The 16720-nt window shown below is 34.8% G+C and overlaps 1 protein-coding gene across 1 annotated transcript; it reads left to right on the top strand.

Moving 5' to 3' along the window:
• Positions 1-8964: 8964 nt before the first annotated feature.
• On the top strand, positions 8965-16720 carry LOC117208239 (elongation of very long chain fatty acids protein AAEL008004-like). The gene is made up of 5 exons (XM_033449231.1): positions 8965-9053; positions 9146-9183; positions 13959-14210; positions 14325-14568; positions 15678-16720. The coding sequence occupies exons 3-5, from the start codon at positions 13959-13961 to the stop codon at positions 16136-16138; spliced, it is 957 nt and encodes a 318-aa protein (XP_033305122.1). The 5' UTR covers positions 8965-9053; positions 9146-9183; the 3' UTR covers positions 16139-16720.

Raw genomic sequence — 16720 nt, 5'->3', positions numbered from 1 at the left:
ACAAAAAAGTACTAAGATACTTGCATTTGAAAATGCTTTAACGAAAAATGGTTTAAAAGATGTTTCAATATTAATTTCATTAGATTGACTGTATAAAAGATAAGACTTGTTTTTAAGTTGTTTTCCCTTGTCTTTCATATAATAAGTTTTATATTAAAGTTAAAATATCTTATAAACTAGTAATTTTGGACTGAAGTAACTTAAATCTATTTGTAGAGAATTAAAAAAAGCATCAAATGTTTTCCAAAAATTGTTAGTTCCACTTTAAAAAACATGGCTCATCTTTGAAATCTCGAAAATATGTCTACCTAGACAAGATTTGTGAATGTCTCTCGAAACACAATAAATTTTACTTCAAACATTTTTTACGATAACGAATACTTTGGAAGATGATTGCGTAGAAAGAGTAAAATGGAACACCCTGAACATATCAGTACACAGATACAATTTGATAAACACATAAATAATAATGTAGTCTCCATTTTTGTAACTTATGTGCGTACATCTACATTACAACACACGAAAGAGAAAAATATGAATAGGAAGAATAACGATGAAGTAACGACTACGCGAAAATAAAAAGCTATTAACTGAATGAAGAGAAGGATTAATGAGACCATAAATTATTATCAAAAGAAGAATAAAATGCTTCGGGAAACATATAATAAAACCAATCACTAATCATTCATTTTTCCTCTTATAACGATCAATTACTTCTACTAGCTAAATACAGATTTAAATTTATCAGGTATATGAGTTAAAAAATATAATGCAAGGAAAGTTTATTCATATTGTTAAACAAGAGTAACTTGTCATCAAGCGGATATGATTTGTACAACTCCGTGGGAACGAATAAATTTAATTTATTAATAATAGCTTAATCTTATATTATTCAAATCCAGAACATTCTTGTCGATTTGGTCGTGTGTCGGTATATAATACGATATATAATACACTTGCCAAAATTCCATTTAAGGCTACGATTCGTAGCTCTAATGTACCTCTAAGAGGTACATTATATGGTACATATATAGTACATATGCGCATACATGTAGATATTACACGCTTAAACTTCCTTTGTACGACAAAGACTCAATTATTCATCCTCAAATATTTTTTCTCTCGTTCTGATGTTTGCATACCATATTTGTCGTTTAAAATTAGTGGGATATTGCTTGTCTGTACTAAAGGTCATATTATCTAAATAATGGATACAATATTCAGTATCACAGTTCAAAAACTTTATGGGATTCATTTTATATGTTCTGAACGATTCAAATTGAAGAACACATCAAACAAAACAGTTATCAATTCTTGGAAGATCATATAATGTACGGTGTTTCTACTGTCCAAAAATTAGTTGACAAAATAATTATCGAGAAACTATCAATGATTAAATTTCACGTATCTAACCTTGGATAATCGACAGTCTATCGCAAAACTGTCGTGTGAGACTGATACGTGTGTCAATACATAGAAGTATAATACTACACATATATAGTGCGTACTTAATATGTTCCCTAAAATACGGCGGTAAAACAGGTGAAATCGTTTAATCATCTGCTACCTGCAGTAGAAAGAACTACGCTCTTCAACGAATAAATATTTTGTTGAAAATATTTACAGACTAATTGGTATAAGTTTTTCTAAGATGTATTATAATTTTACTATTCATTGCGATGGATGTTATCGTAAAAGAAAGAAGCATAAGTTATCTATCAAAATAAATTAAAATGGCACTTTTTTCTTGACGATGATACAGAGAAAAATTCTAGAGATTCATGAATATAGAATCAAAATGAATGAATGATTATGGAATTTTACGCTTCGTGTTCCTTATATCGAAACAACCAATATAATCAGCAAGTAAAATACGGTAATCGATGAGATCAGACTGTGCATATTCGCAAGTACATTTTGTTTATTCAAGAAAATCATCGGATGAAAAAAATGCTTGAATGAACGCGTCTAAATAACCAGACAACTTTTAACAAGCGTTCAAAATAAAATAGCCTGCGAAAACTGTGATTGAATGTGTAATTACATAGGACAGAATATCCGAGAATTATTTTCATATGCAATAGTATTCCACATATGTATAGGACATTTAGAACATTCCGCATTGGTTAAAATCATAGCTATCTTTATTTGTACATACAGGAGAGTTCACGCATTGTGCACATCTCCGATAACTTCTAAAGTATGTGTTGTATGAATAGATTTTTGATAATTTGAAATAGAGCAGCATGGTTTGTAGGGGCACATTATTGTTTATTGTTTATTGTTTACAATAGATCATTAGGATATACAAAGTTAATATACAGGGTGGTTGGTAAGTGGTGGTACAAGCGGAAAGGGGGTGATTCTACGCGAAAAAAGAAGTCGAAAATATAGAATAAAAATTTTTCGTTTGAGGCTTTGTTTTCGAGAAAATCGACTTTGAATTTTCGCTCGGTACGCGTGCATTTTATCACGTCTCGTTATAACGGATCTCACTGTAGATTTTTAAAAAAATTTAAAAAAAAAAGAAAAAAGAAAAAAATGTTTATTCTATATTTTCGACTTCTTTTTTCGCGTAGAATCCCCTCTTTCCGCTTCCGCCATATTTCTACCATAAATTAATATGTATTTGTATGCACTAGTTTTATCTGAAAAATATGAAAAATTCAATAATATTATTTATCGTTTACGTAGCAGATAATATAACTATTACATATAAAATATTCCTAATTATAACATGCGTAATTGTTAGCCTCGATCGCAATAGTCTTAGTCCAGATTCCACGCTGGCAATGTGCGTAATACCTACTTTCAAGACTTTTAGTGAATTTTCTACAAGTCAATTTTATTCATTAATCCATGAAATGAATAATAACACTTTTAATATTTCATGATGCTAAGGTCCGAGGTTAGTAGAATAAGTTGGAGAAATGCAAACTTCTATGAATTGTATTGTAATTGACGGAGATTTAAATGCAAATTCGTAAATTATGTAAAGAACGATACACAATACTAATAAACACTTACTACTAAACACAATAAAGTTAATAATCATGGTGACTAAACATTTCTAAACAGTAAAATATGAAACAAGATTCGTTCATTCAATATTAACACCGTGTACATACAAGACCTGTACTTTTGTGTAATAATGACAGGTGTGTTTTTAAACATGCTGTTAAGTGAGAAAGTCGAATTTCATGATACAAGGACATCGACGGTTCCGGGGTCCGTGAAGTACTCTACTATTGACGAGAACTCAAATGTCGAACATATCATGATCGTTCCGCCAACTTTGAACGTGGAGTGACCTTCACGCAAAAAGGTTTGGAGGTATATTCTCGATTACTAGTCTAACTAACTTGACAGTTAACAGTACATTGTACGGAAATAACGGCATTCTAATAAAGAATTTATAGAAATAACGAGATACAGAAACGCAACAATATTTTATATAGCTTTAGCATAACTTTATTAACAATTTTATTTGAAAAAATTTAACGGGATGTCAATGGTTTCATAAAAATTTTTTTCTAAAGACTATAGAGTGCTAACATACTAATTTTCGGCATCAAAACGCGGTAAGAAAAACATGGAAAAAAATATACATTTTCACGATAGGAATTAATAATGACGTAAATGATTTTACTTTCGTCGAATACGCGGAAAATCGCGGGATCTTTTACGAAATGCGTCGTCATTGTATCGCGTCTTCTTTAGTTTCTGATGTTTGTTTTGCATAATCGAAATAAATTTTTATGGATTGCCGATCACCTTTTTCCTTTTGGTACTTCGTTAGTCGAAGAAGTGTAAATAACTTTTCACTCGAAAACGTGTGATATTTATCAGGATAACAAGGCGGGAATTGCTGCTAAAAATATTGCAAAGTTTAACCGGTCACGCGTGTTTAGATTTAATTATCAGCTCCGATCTTATGTATGTACGTATTTTTAAATATACTTCATTTAAATAAACTTACATATTCTTAAGTAACGTCAATGTATATTGCACATTCTGTATATTTAATAATTAATTTTTCAAACAATAGGTACATAATTTTAATTCATTTCCTACTTGATATTGTCGGAAATATCTACGCCTTTCTACAGACATTTGCCTTCAATTTTACACGTCCAAGTCGTGAATTTTTATTTATATATTTTAAACATGTTCTGTCGAACGGTTTTCACGTCTCATTGTTTTGAAAACGTCAACACAAGGCAAATGAAATTGAAATATTTAGAGGATCATTTGCTACCCCCTGTGTAGTAGTATGAAAATTGTTATTCGCTGATCCGATGTATAAATTTTCGATTTATACAACGAAAATATACTGGATTATATATATATATATATAAGATATATATATATATATAAGATATATATATATATATACATATCTTATTTGCCAATATAGATATAGTGCAAGATATTACAAATTTCCCAAGCCATTCTGAAAAATTATCTATTTTTCTACGAACAATCTACGTAATACAATCATCGTACAGGTAGTTTTTCTCATTATGATGAAGAAACGTTATACCGTGAAGTCAGGCCAAACTATGCGACTAATTCTTTGTCTAAACGATTTCAAAGTTCTAAGTCAAATAGGAAAAAACAACGTAAAAAAGAAGCAATCAAAGGGGTTAGAATTACTCATGTAAATATCCTGCGCTCGTGATTCCCGTAATCGTACAATTAAGAAAAATGCCTTTGTTTTTCTCTTATGAACCGACCAATCCGCCGTGCTACTCGATTATTTGAAGCATTGCTTGAACATTCTACCTGACAGCAACATAAAGCAACTATGAAGCTAGAAAAGACCGATTCTTACTCGAACAGGTGCAATAAAATAGTCGAATAGCACGTTCTGACGATGGAAATATCGGTTTCAACAGTTCACAGAATGCATTCTCTTTACAAAGATAATGCAATTCGATTGTAACACCGGATATTTTTCTTTGTTCAAAATAAATAAAACAAACATAATAATTATTTAATCGAAGAATAACGCAAAGAAGCTTCGATATTTCCAATCTGGGAAAGATATGATTAATGCATTTTTTATTAATATAAGTAATTCGTGCTTATTATATGCTTAATCAGAGAACTTGCTAATGTCGTAATTCTCGCTGTTTACATCGTATAAATGAAATATCGTACAACAAGGTGTAACGGTGGAATATAACATCCTTCTTAAATTTTCCTGTATTTCACATTTTCTTTCGACACGAGGCTGAATTAAATCATAGGAAAATGTATTAATTTAAGATATTGATATAAAAGTATAGGAAAAACTTGTTCGATGTCTGTCTCTCTTTTATCAAGAACGTCTTTGAGTCTTTTCTTTATCAACTACGAGAGACCACCCAGCTGCATAAATCGATTCGCATATGACGCCAAATCACATGTAGAAGGAACTAATAGTGCTCGATCGCGAGTTCCATGGATGCGGGTGTGTTGCACGCCTATCGAATACCAATTATTATTGGCCACGCATCGTGACTGATAATAGAATAAATAATATCGCATACGATTTGATACAACATATGGTAAAATATGTGTACAGAAATAAATAAATTCGTTTCCCTTGTCAATACAATATGTATTTCATTTCTTATGTAATATTTAAAAAGATGTATCTTATGTGAATATCAAGCGAGAACAAAAATTTTGATAGAAAAAGACCAAAGGAATATTTTTTATCCTCTCAAAACGTCAAATGTATTTACGGAAGATTGCGGAAGATACAAAAAGATACTCTAGAGGATCGAAATAAATTTTAAATGGATTCCATTCGTACCCGTCACTTATATGTTTTATGCAATCGTCCGAAATCACAGCTACGTTCTTTACAGGTCGTTTTAATATAGTTGCAAAACAAAAGTGAAAATAGTTGTAGAAATATCGCTACGAGAACAAAATTCGTGTTATAAAGTTCGAATCCCTAAGCTTTATTCCTCTCCTAGCGTAAGAGAGGCCATCGCACCGGGCAAAACCGCAGGTTTTCAAGGTTAAAAGTGGTCCACCTTGCAGATCATTTTTAGTCGAGCCGACTACGCTCACCGTCCAACACTTGTTATATTATTTGACCGGGAATATACAAATTCTGAGAGAATACAAATTCATCGACCTAGCGTAATAAGTAAAATATAGTTTAACATACAAAGGGAATTTACTTTTTACCAATATAATCGTAATGTTAAATTACTCGTATATGTTTAGCAGCATGGAGTATGGCATGGTTAAACCGTAACAGGTCATTGATGCTTAACAGAAAGTCGACAATGGCGGAAAAAGACAGTAAAAATTTCCACACTATTAAGACGAGTTCTGAAACCTTGGCTGTTTCCTGCGTCTTGACCTGTAACATCACGCAAGGCTACTATGTCTGATTAATCATTTAAACTGTACGATGACGCCTGTAGTACATACTATGTAAATGTATTTATGTAAACATTTCTGTATACTAACAGTGATATAGTTCTCTATGCTAATTTATATTTCCGGCACAGTGAATCGAATGAAAATTCTCGATTGACTGAACATGACCTTTGGAAGATTCAAGTAACACGCAAAGACGTAACTAATATAAGAAGAAATTCATCTAACTAGTTTACCTCATTGACATTTCTACGTCGAAATAATTATACCTGTGTCATAAAAACTCTGTTCAGTGTAAAAAGTGGACAGACATGCCCCGATCAATAAATAATTTGACTTCGTATGTGGTACACGATGTATTATTTATTATATTGGAGACATCGGTAGAATCAATAAATAAAGAATTGTGAAATGAAAATAAAAAAAAGGCGAAAAAGATTTTGGAGCCAATGAAGAAAATAAGCGATTGTAGTTCATTTATGTAAAATAACCGAGCGAATAAAAGGTGATAATTTTTTAAATCTTATTGAAAACCTAACGCTCGAAATTGCACACGACACATGAAAAAAATATAAAGTTCTCAGGGTAAAGATCGTTTCATTTCACAAAACAAAAAGTGTATCAGGTTTGAAACTCTTTTCCCCATTTTTAAATCATTTACTTTTCTGTCTGAAATTTCTTCATATTTCATAAGTCTAAAATTTTTTCATATTTCAAAATATTATTCTTCCATATTAAAAATAATTATTCCACTGTCACATTCGAAAAAGTAATTTAGGTAGCATAAAAAGAAGTTTAACAATTATTAAATAAAGCATTCTGATTTGACGTAGAAATGCAAAGCAAAAAGCTTCACGTAAGATACCATTCATTAGCATCAATTTACTTTCTATGGAATAGAAAAGTTAGATTAATTAAGAATAAACAGGTATCTTGACAATTGATTATACTTTTATTTATAGTTTATTAACTTAACTGCGAGGTGGATTTTTCTCTGGAATACGACCATCTTAAGGTATTATATTTCTTTAATTTCCCAGACTCCAACTGTTCAAATTTTATTATTTAATATGAAATTCCGTAAGAGCATTATCTTCCAAAAGTACTTTCGACGTTTCGTTAATATTTCACCGTTATTTTGCTGTAGGCAATAACGATTATTCTCAGATATTGAATTTCGAAAAATCGAACTGTCATCGGAATACCTTAAAATCAGCTACGTCCAGTTTTATAGTCGGTTAATTAATTAATCATTTAATTATAATATAAACAAATGTTTCGTTTTCGATTCATCTAATATGAATAGACTATCGTCTCGGTCGTGCACAATGATAGGTAGCATTCAACAATCCAAATAACATGATGATGCAAATGAGTACAGTCAATCCTCCTAGAACACAGTTAATTCGTTCCGTGCTAAGCACATTGAAGCCGTGTTAAACAAAAACAACGTGATGGAAACACTCGTGCTGTATGAAGTTTGTCCAAGTTTATTAGTGCTATATGGAACCGTATTGCAACTTTTGCACCGTGTTATATCGAAATCATATTTTCGGAATAACGTATTATAGGAGACTTGAGCGTCCATACATATTATTATATCGATAAATCGATCATTAACATAAAGCGAAAAACAGTACTACTTAACTAATTGCGTAGTATAAATATTTCATTGTGTTGATACGACCACGATGTACCCAGCTTCGATGCGGCTCGCACTGAAAACTGCGTCATAAACAACGAATACCAAAAATTCAAGTTAGGACTTTGTCCAGAGAAGACTTATATTGTGTACGACTGCGTAATCAGTTTTGCTTAAGCGTTATTTGAGAGAATACATAGTAGTAAGGTAGTAATGAAGAAAAAAAGATACCGTCCCGATATTGAGAATTTAGCCGATCACGGCGTCTCACTGGTTACACTACACATTAAGTATTCATCGTTCGACTACCTGAAGAATACTAAGCGGCACAAGCAGAAAAATAAGGAAAAAATAAAAGCGGTTTCGACATTTTAACATTCGTGATGTCGAGCTGTACGGTATAACTGGTACGTATTGCTTTGATATCAACCCTGATTGCAGCGAATCTTAACTTGACCCGAACCCGAACAGTTACAGACGATGAACACGTAGCGTAGATAAACAGGTATCACAAAAGCAACTAAAACACATGACGAATATAAACATTCATGTGGTGAATCTTTAATAAGGTCGTTCACGTGGAACGTCCAATCAAAATCCTAGTAGTTTCAGTCTGGTAGACGTCCTACTAAATCTGCTCGTGCAAAGGCAAACAATGCGCGTAAATCCTCGGAAACGAGTGAACCATTGTACAATTGTCGTAAACCACTGTCACATTCCCCAAACAGGACAGATCGCTCATGGTTCGAACACATAGCCTGCAAGACACACGTGCACCCTGGTTATACGACCCTTGAACAGTCGAGAACCATCTACAAGCAGCAGAAAAGCGTCGACTTCCACAGAAGTTGGTGGGATCGGTGTTCTACCCCACATACGGTAACCAACGTGCACACACGGATGTGCCGATATAAAACACCGTTTTCATCGTGGAACTTCAGTTTCTTCGAACGTAGTCAAACACGAAGGTTCTCTCCTGGAGAATCGAGTTATATTACATTTTAACGTAATTGTGCACTCGCATCTTGTAAGACTTTGGGTTCGATATAATTTTGACGCGATCTAGTTCACGGAAAGAAGACGATAAACATTGGTGTTGTTTTTTTTTTTCTTATTTAGCTGCCTCCTAGATCGGGCCAGGTCGTTATCAAATCACGGTAGGTAGAAGATTTCGGTTGCAGACGTGTGAATATATTTTATTGTCATTGTTGAATATTTCGTTTGTTTTACGATCAAAATATTTCGCTAAAGACATGTCCCTCATCGGGTAATTTGTAACGTTTCATGACGGAACTGGGCCAGACGAGGTTTACAGAAGAAATTGCTGCGTTTACATGGGATCGTTTACGCGAGAACAGCTAAATCAAATTTAGACAGGGCTCGTCACTGCCATAAACGATCTTATTTTGCTTTGTTCATCGCGATCTAGCGGGCGAAAAATGATATGAAATTTTTATATAACAAGATATGTGCTTTTAGTCATATGCAGTAAAGGAAATTAACATCTCATAAATCATAACTTAAAAATTTTAGTAATCTTAGAATATAAAAAGGACATCAGTGTGTAACGTGTGAAAATCATCAATCCAAGTGACAGTCCACGCAAAGGCGTTCATTACGAAGGACAATTATGTTAAGATTACGGAAATTCTAATTACCGCTAAGTGTCGCCATTAACTTTGTAATTCAACTAGGAATTAGATGTAACGACAAATTATGGTGATCCCCACTTACTTCAATGAAACCTTTAAATTATAATCGGCGTTACATTTTCGCAATATTTTAATCATCCATGTGATTTAATAAAATTATCTCAGCTCTGAGCGACCAGCCTCCATTCTATAAAACATACTATTTAATTATGAATTTCACGGAATTTCTTTCGAACCGATCGGATTCACGGAATCGATCAATCGATTCTACCCGCTCGATAATAGTCCTTGTTCAAGTAGCTCTTTCAAGAAGCTTTTACCGTGATTTTCAAATATTCGTCGATCGATTTTATTCTCGAACAAGCTGTATTGCAACTGGCTAAGACCGTTACGATGATATTTTCAGTGTTTCCGCGAAAGTAAGCTGCCAGAAGACGAATAGAATTTGTTTAAAATCTACTATGAAACTTCGTCCGTTTGCATACAGACTTAATGCTCGCACAAGAGGTCATAATTATTTCCACTTAGCATCCTCATCTTCCCAAAACAACATGTTTCTTTAACTGAACAGCTAATCAAAATAAAAAGAGATTTAATGTTTTCTTAACTCTCTCGCAGACAATAGATCGGTCGATCGCTGAATTTGGCGGGTAATCGTGGTAATTGCACGCGCTGGAACGCTATCGTTGTCTCATAACAAAGGCATTGCATTCGTTACTTTCTTCGCTTAAGGCTTAAGGCTTAAAATAAAGAGCGAAGGATGCACCTGACTCGGCAGCAAACAGTGCTTAACAAGCGGGAATTGTCAAGGGAATAGTGATTTCAATTGCAACGCGCAACACCACATTCGTCAGACCTCCACATTCTAGACTTTACATTGCAAATCTGTTTCTTAATGCGTCTTCGATATATAATGACCTGCTCAGGATCCTGGCTGATTTGAATTGCGTGTGCGTTACACGTTTCTTGGAAAAAAAAGAAATAAAAAAGTACTGGTTGCACGGAAAACCTCGACTTAAGACGAACTTACTGCCTCAATCACTTTCCCATACACTATCAAACCGCGATTCATAGGTTATTTATTGGACAGAATTTCCTCTTGTTCTTCGTATTTTATCGACATTAATCGTACGTGTAATGAAGTTAGTAATTATCACGATATAGCGACTGCGATTGAAATCAAATATTTCTAATGCCACTCGTATTTCATGCATCTAGCCGTAAAAGAAAATAACGAATTAGATTAACAACAAATTTGGAGAAAATACAACGGAGTCATTGATAACAGACGTGAATTTTTGTTTCAAGTTCAATGCTAATGTTCTTGTTAAAATATTATAAGATCTTTTGTTTATTGAAAGAAGAATGCGATGGGCATATAGAAGTTCAAGAACAACAAGAGGATCAGAAAAGTAAACAAATATAGTAAAGTAAGAGCGAGAAAAGACATTGATGAGTAAGAAAGAACAGGAGGTAATTATAATCGTCCTTGAGCCTCTGTGGATATTTTTCTATGGAAAATTTGATCTTCTTCGTTAAACTTTGATCGCACTGGTGTCACTTTATAGTCACTTTTACGATTTACTTCCTAATACCAGTCCACCTCGCAGTTACTGATAACTATTTGTACATATTGTAGTCATATACGCTACTTCTGATGTGCTAAGAAATTGTTTGATCTTCAAAGAACACTGATGCATTGACTTAACATTAATCAAAATATCCAACATCCAGCAAACAATAATAAAAATATTTGCATCGGCTCGCCTGTTTAGTATTTACTTTATGTAGATTTATGAAGCATTTTGCGCAACGTAGAAAATAGTTATTAACGTAGAAAATAGACAAACGAATGCACTGCTTTCAACGCACTGCTTTTAACGCACCAAACCACGAAACTATACTACTGCCAAGTGTTATTATCACCAATCGGAAATATTGTAATTCAACTGAACGTGATATCTCCATTTAATCATAGAGATATTAAATCGTCGATAAATCTAGATATGACCGAAAAGTATCAATTCCGAGCGAATAAACGTTCATAGGGATGGGTTAGTGAAGAGCAGACAGAACGACTAGATTCAACGACTAGAATCGGACAGTAGGTTGGAATATTTCCGTGGCGGAAATAGTAGAGTACTTGGATCGTGAGTGGGCGTTGTAGTGTTCGATGAGGTCACTTCTCTTTCTGACCCTACTCAAACGGCAGTGCAGATCGGATTGCGAAATCAACGCTGGGACAAGCGTGTCTTTCGTACCGTTTTTCGACAGACAAACGTTCTCCGAGGAACCCGATTTGCTCGTAGTTTTCTAAATTTCGCAAGCCACTGCGTTGAAAGTCGGCCACGCGACTTTTCGTCGGTGTTGCGAGTAATTCGCTAGAAAAGACGAATTAAAGAAAACAATTATGAGAATTGGTTCAAACAACCGTTCGGAGATTGAACCGGCCAAAAATAAGCTTTCGCGATCGCTAGTGGTTATCGCTAGACTGCGGATGTTTATGCAAAATTTTAATTTTTCTAAATACATATAGCTAAAGAAATGAAACTTAAACAAAAATATGTTTCATCCACTAAATTCGATGATCGTTATACTTTGGTTACTTAAGTAGTATTCCACGTGATACGCGTTATGTGTACTTTTGCACCTTTCGATTCTCCATAAATGCATGAACATCTGCAGTCTACGAATTGCAATTTAAATGGACGAAAAATTGTTTGATAATGAGCTCTGCGACAATGATGAACCTTATACACGAATTTGAAAATATTTACTATGCTGTGTCGAATCACTGAACTGAAAAGTACGTTTTCTCATACCTGGCTTTGTTTCTCTGTGATAATTGGCATTTCGCTTTCGAACGAATCGATTTTAGCTCGTTGACATCGACTGGGTAAACGAGGATATAGTACGCAGAAAGATTGTCCTTGTTTGGTCTAGGCGTGACATAAAAGATCGAGATTCTTCGAAAGAAAACGAGTGTAACTACGGGCACATTGAAGCCGTAATGGTATTAGAGAAACTAATGACGCATGATTCTAGGGTAGAATAATGGAATTAGGAGGAAAGTTATTTTCGCTGACATAAGATACAAGATAAAATAAAATCGACAAACGATCATAGATTACAAGATATTACGAATTCAGTCGTCCGAATTGGTTCATTTAATTAAAAAGAAAATCATAAAGAAAACAAGTTTATAGTCGCTACATCAAAAAGTGGTATTCCCAATTTCATCTAAATCATCAGATATGAAGACCTTTTAGACCTAACATTCGTTAACTCTCAAAAATTCGCAAAATACGATAAATTTATAATCAGCATTACCAGTTTAAAGTATGCACGGAACTAGAAGCAACATCTATTTGTCAAGGACCAATTCGATTGGGAACAGGAATCCGGTACTCCAATAGGATTTATAGAATGGTTGGATGAATAGGCACGAGGATGTTAAGAATATTAAAATATTGAAATATTATTGAACACAAGGAAAAAGACACGATATTTAAAATCTAATCTGCTTAGATTCTTGTGAGACTTATTTTAATTTCAACGCGTTAAAATTATAAAATAAAATGGATTCGAGTTTGTTAGAATTAGTCTGAAGAAAGAAATTCAAACAACTTACACAGCTTCTTCCTTACATCGATAACATTACTCTATAAAATGTTTGGAATCGTTGGAGAACAAACAATAACCTGTTAACACGTGGTTTAACCTTATTAAAGAATGGCTTTTTCACAATGAGCGCTATCACGTGCGACGCATAACAAAATGTTTCACGCGTGCCTCGAGATAAACGTGCGTTGCGTTTGCCTTTCGCGTGACGAGATGTGATTTCGTTGATCGTGTTTTCAACAAAGAATTCCTGGCGCCGCGCTGTTCCAACGTCGTTCGCGTTCCTGTTTTCGCGGGTGTAGTACATTCGAGGAAATCTTACAACAGTGAAAGCACAAGTCGGCTCTAACTTTTAGTCACGCTGTCAACATCGATCCATAGATTCTGAAACCGCCGTCTGCGTTGGACGATGGTCGAATCGCAAATCGTGATCAGTTTGCTTGTTCGAAACGCAAGTCGATCTCGTCGAACGCACCATTCGATAAAAATTGTGTAGAAGTGGTTCCAATCATACCTCTGATCGATTCGTTGAACCATTGAGTTATGTTTTTCGTGATGAACAAAATCGTTTCGCATCATTGGCAAGGATACACAAACAGTAAAAACGTGAATTTCTATTTATAATTTCCATTTATATTATATAAAAACGTGATTTTCAGATGGCACAACTCGTAAGAGCGATATACGATGGCTACCGAGACCTAATGGACAACAAGAGCGACCCAAGGGTCAATAATTGGCCTATGATGAGCAGTCCATTCCCGACCATTTTCATCTGCCTATTTTACGCCTACTTTGTCAAGGTCCTAGGTCCTAAGCTCATGGAAAATCGCAAACCTTTCAATCTCAGGAAGGTCATGCTATTCTATAATCTGTTCCAAGTGATATTATCCACGTGGTTGTTTCACGAGGTATGTGAATCGGTTAAGAAATACCTATCTTTATAGCTAAATTATTTCAAAAATGTCATGGAAAACAAACAAGTTTTTCAAAATTCGTTGTAATGCATCGTTTATTCGGTACAGTCCTTAGTATCTGGATGGGGAGGTCACTATTCGTTCCGTTGTCAACCAGTAGACTATTCGGACAACCCGCTGGCAATACGAATGGCACATGGCTGCTGGTGGTACTACTTCTCAAAATTCACCGAATTCTTTGACACTATATTGTTTGTATTGAGAAAAAAGAACAATCATATTTCAATATTGCACGTGATCCATCATGGGTGCATGCCAATATCGGTTTGGTTTGGTGTCAAATTCACTCCTGGTAAGTATTCTCCTACTTTGCACGCATATACATAAATAAATGTAATCGAACAACCACCATTACATCATAACAGATTTTGCACGGCAGTAGAGTCTCATCGCGTCTTGCCTGTTATAAACACTTATTCAACCATGATAATTGATCGTGAAACATTCCGTCTAAGATAGTGATTTTCTTAGATATCAGCACGTGGTAAATATGTAATCTGTGATTTTAAACTGAACTTGGAACAAAGAAGCTTTAACCCCGTAGCGGTTTGAGAGAGACGTATTTTTTACAAAAGGTTGAAATTATGCTATACAGGGTGGTTGGTAACTGATGGTACAAGCGGAAAGGGAGTGATTCTACGCGAAAAAAGAAGTCGAAAATATAGAATAAAAATTTTTTTCTTTTTTTTTTAATTTTTTTAAAAATCTACAGTGAGATCCGTTATAACGAGACGTGATAAAGTGCACGCGTACCGAGCGAAAATTCAAAGTCGATTTTCTCGCAAACAAAACCTCAAACGAAAAATTTTTATTCCATATTTTCGACTTCTTTTTTCGCGTAGTATCACCCCCTTTCCGCTTGTACCACCAGTTACCAACCACCCTGTATATATCGTTGTATCTGATACCAGAAACTCAGAAAATATCTTCAGTGTAATTACTTTTCTAAATTGTTCGTAGTGAATTCGTCGCCAGTTTGTTACATTGTCAAAGGGTTAAAGTAAAATGCCTGTTAAATTTTAAAAGGTCGAAACGCAAGACCTGAATTTAAAAAATTAATCGGCTTAAAATTAGACATGAGACTTCCCTTATGGATTTCTAAAGATCTTCTATATTTTTCGTAATATTATTAACGAATAACACGGGATCGAAAAATAAAACTTTCACTATCTCCTACCGTTCATTCCCCGTAATACGTAACGTGCAACAGCTTCGATTCGATACCTGCCATACAAATGGGAAAGCTGTATCAATAATCAGTTGGTTCTTAGCCCTGTATAACTTGCAGGTCAAAGATAGACGTAATACTTATTAGTTTAACGACTTAGAAGCTTTTCAACGTCGTTAAAATTCGAAACTTCATTGGGAGATAATCGTAACACGATTGACTTTAATTTATAGGCGGTCATGGCTCGTTCTTTGGCATGCTGAACACATTTGTGCATATTGTGATGTACTCATACTACTTTTTGGCTGCTCTCGGACCGAAGATACAGCCGTATCTCTGGTGGAAGAAGTACCTGACTGTGCTACAGATGGTCCAATTCATCCTAGTGGTACTCCACGCTTTCCAACTTCTCTTTATCGACTGCAACTATCCGAAGGTGTTTGTTTGGTGGATCGGGCTGCATGGCGTGATGTTTTACTTCCTGTTCCGCAACTTCTACAACCAGTCATACGGGAAGAGGAAATCGCCCAACGCGTTAACGAAGAAGGAAACGGAGAGCCAGAACGAGAAGAAACAGCAGAACGACGAGAACGGTAAAATGTACGCGAACGAATACAAAATGGCAACCGGTTACATCTCGGACAGTGGCCTCAGAAACCGCGTGTTTATCGACAACCGCGGTTTCCAAAAATAAAATGCTAGCCATCAGTCTGAATCGCATTATATGAATTTGTATTCGACGAATCCATCGGTATAACATAAGCGGACAGATTTTATCGTCGTACAATATCGAGAATATCTCGTCAAAGAATATAAAAAGGTGATTGAAAACGTTCGATTTTCGATATCTAATTTTTCGGATTCACCAAGTAACTCACCTGTTATCTTCTGCGCGGATAAGGGTGCGTTTGAATATATTACAAACACTAGCTCGCTTCCTGTGTGTATTCTGTGTCGCGCGTGTAGATTGTGTGATTCTACGATTTGTATGATTCTATGTGAACGATCAATATGCATGATGCGTATCGGAGAATGTATGAGACAGAATAACGGCGATACTCGGTCACATCTAACTGTCATCAAGCTAGAGTTACGAGAAATTGCCAAATTTTTCTTTCTAAGCTCTTATCGTCTGTCGTGGAACTTCGTAAATTCGGAACGAAGGTTACTTTGTATCTGGAGCGTCAGCAACATGGCAGCGAAACTAAGACCGGTTTCACACGGCGATACGTGTATCGTATGAGACATAGTAAATATACCATGTATACCAATGGAA

Source organism: Bombus bifarius, unplaced genomic scaffold, assembly GCF_011952205.1.
Source record: "Bombus bifarius isolate JDL3187 unplaced genomic scaffold, Bbif_JDL3187 scf7180000008058, whole genome shotgun sequence".
NCBI lineage: Eukaryota > Metazoa > Arthropoda > Insecta > Hymenoptera > Apidae > Bombus > Bombus bifarius.
This window is presented reverse-complemented; position numbering and strand designations above follow the sequence as displayed.

Excerpts from the sequence above, each read along its gene's own strand:
- LOC117208239 (XM_033449231.1), top strand. The coding sequence starts at position 13,959 with ATGGCACAACTCGTAAGAGCGATATACGATGGCTACCGAGACCTAATG. Across the intron at positions 14,211-14,324 it reads CCACGTGGTTGTTTCACGAG|TCCTTAGTATCTGGATGGGG; the intron begins GTATGTGAATCG and ends TATTCGGTACAG. Across the intron at positions 14,569-15,677 it reads TGGTGTCAAATTCACTCCTG|GCGGTCATGGCTCGTTCTTT; the intron begins GTAAGTATTCTC and ends TTTAATTTATAG.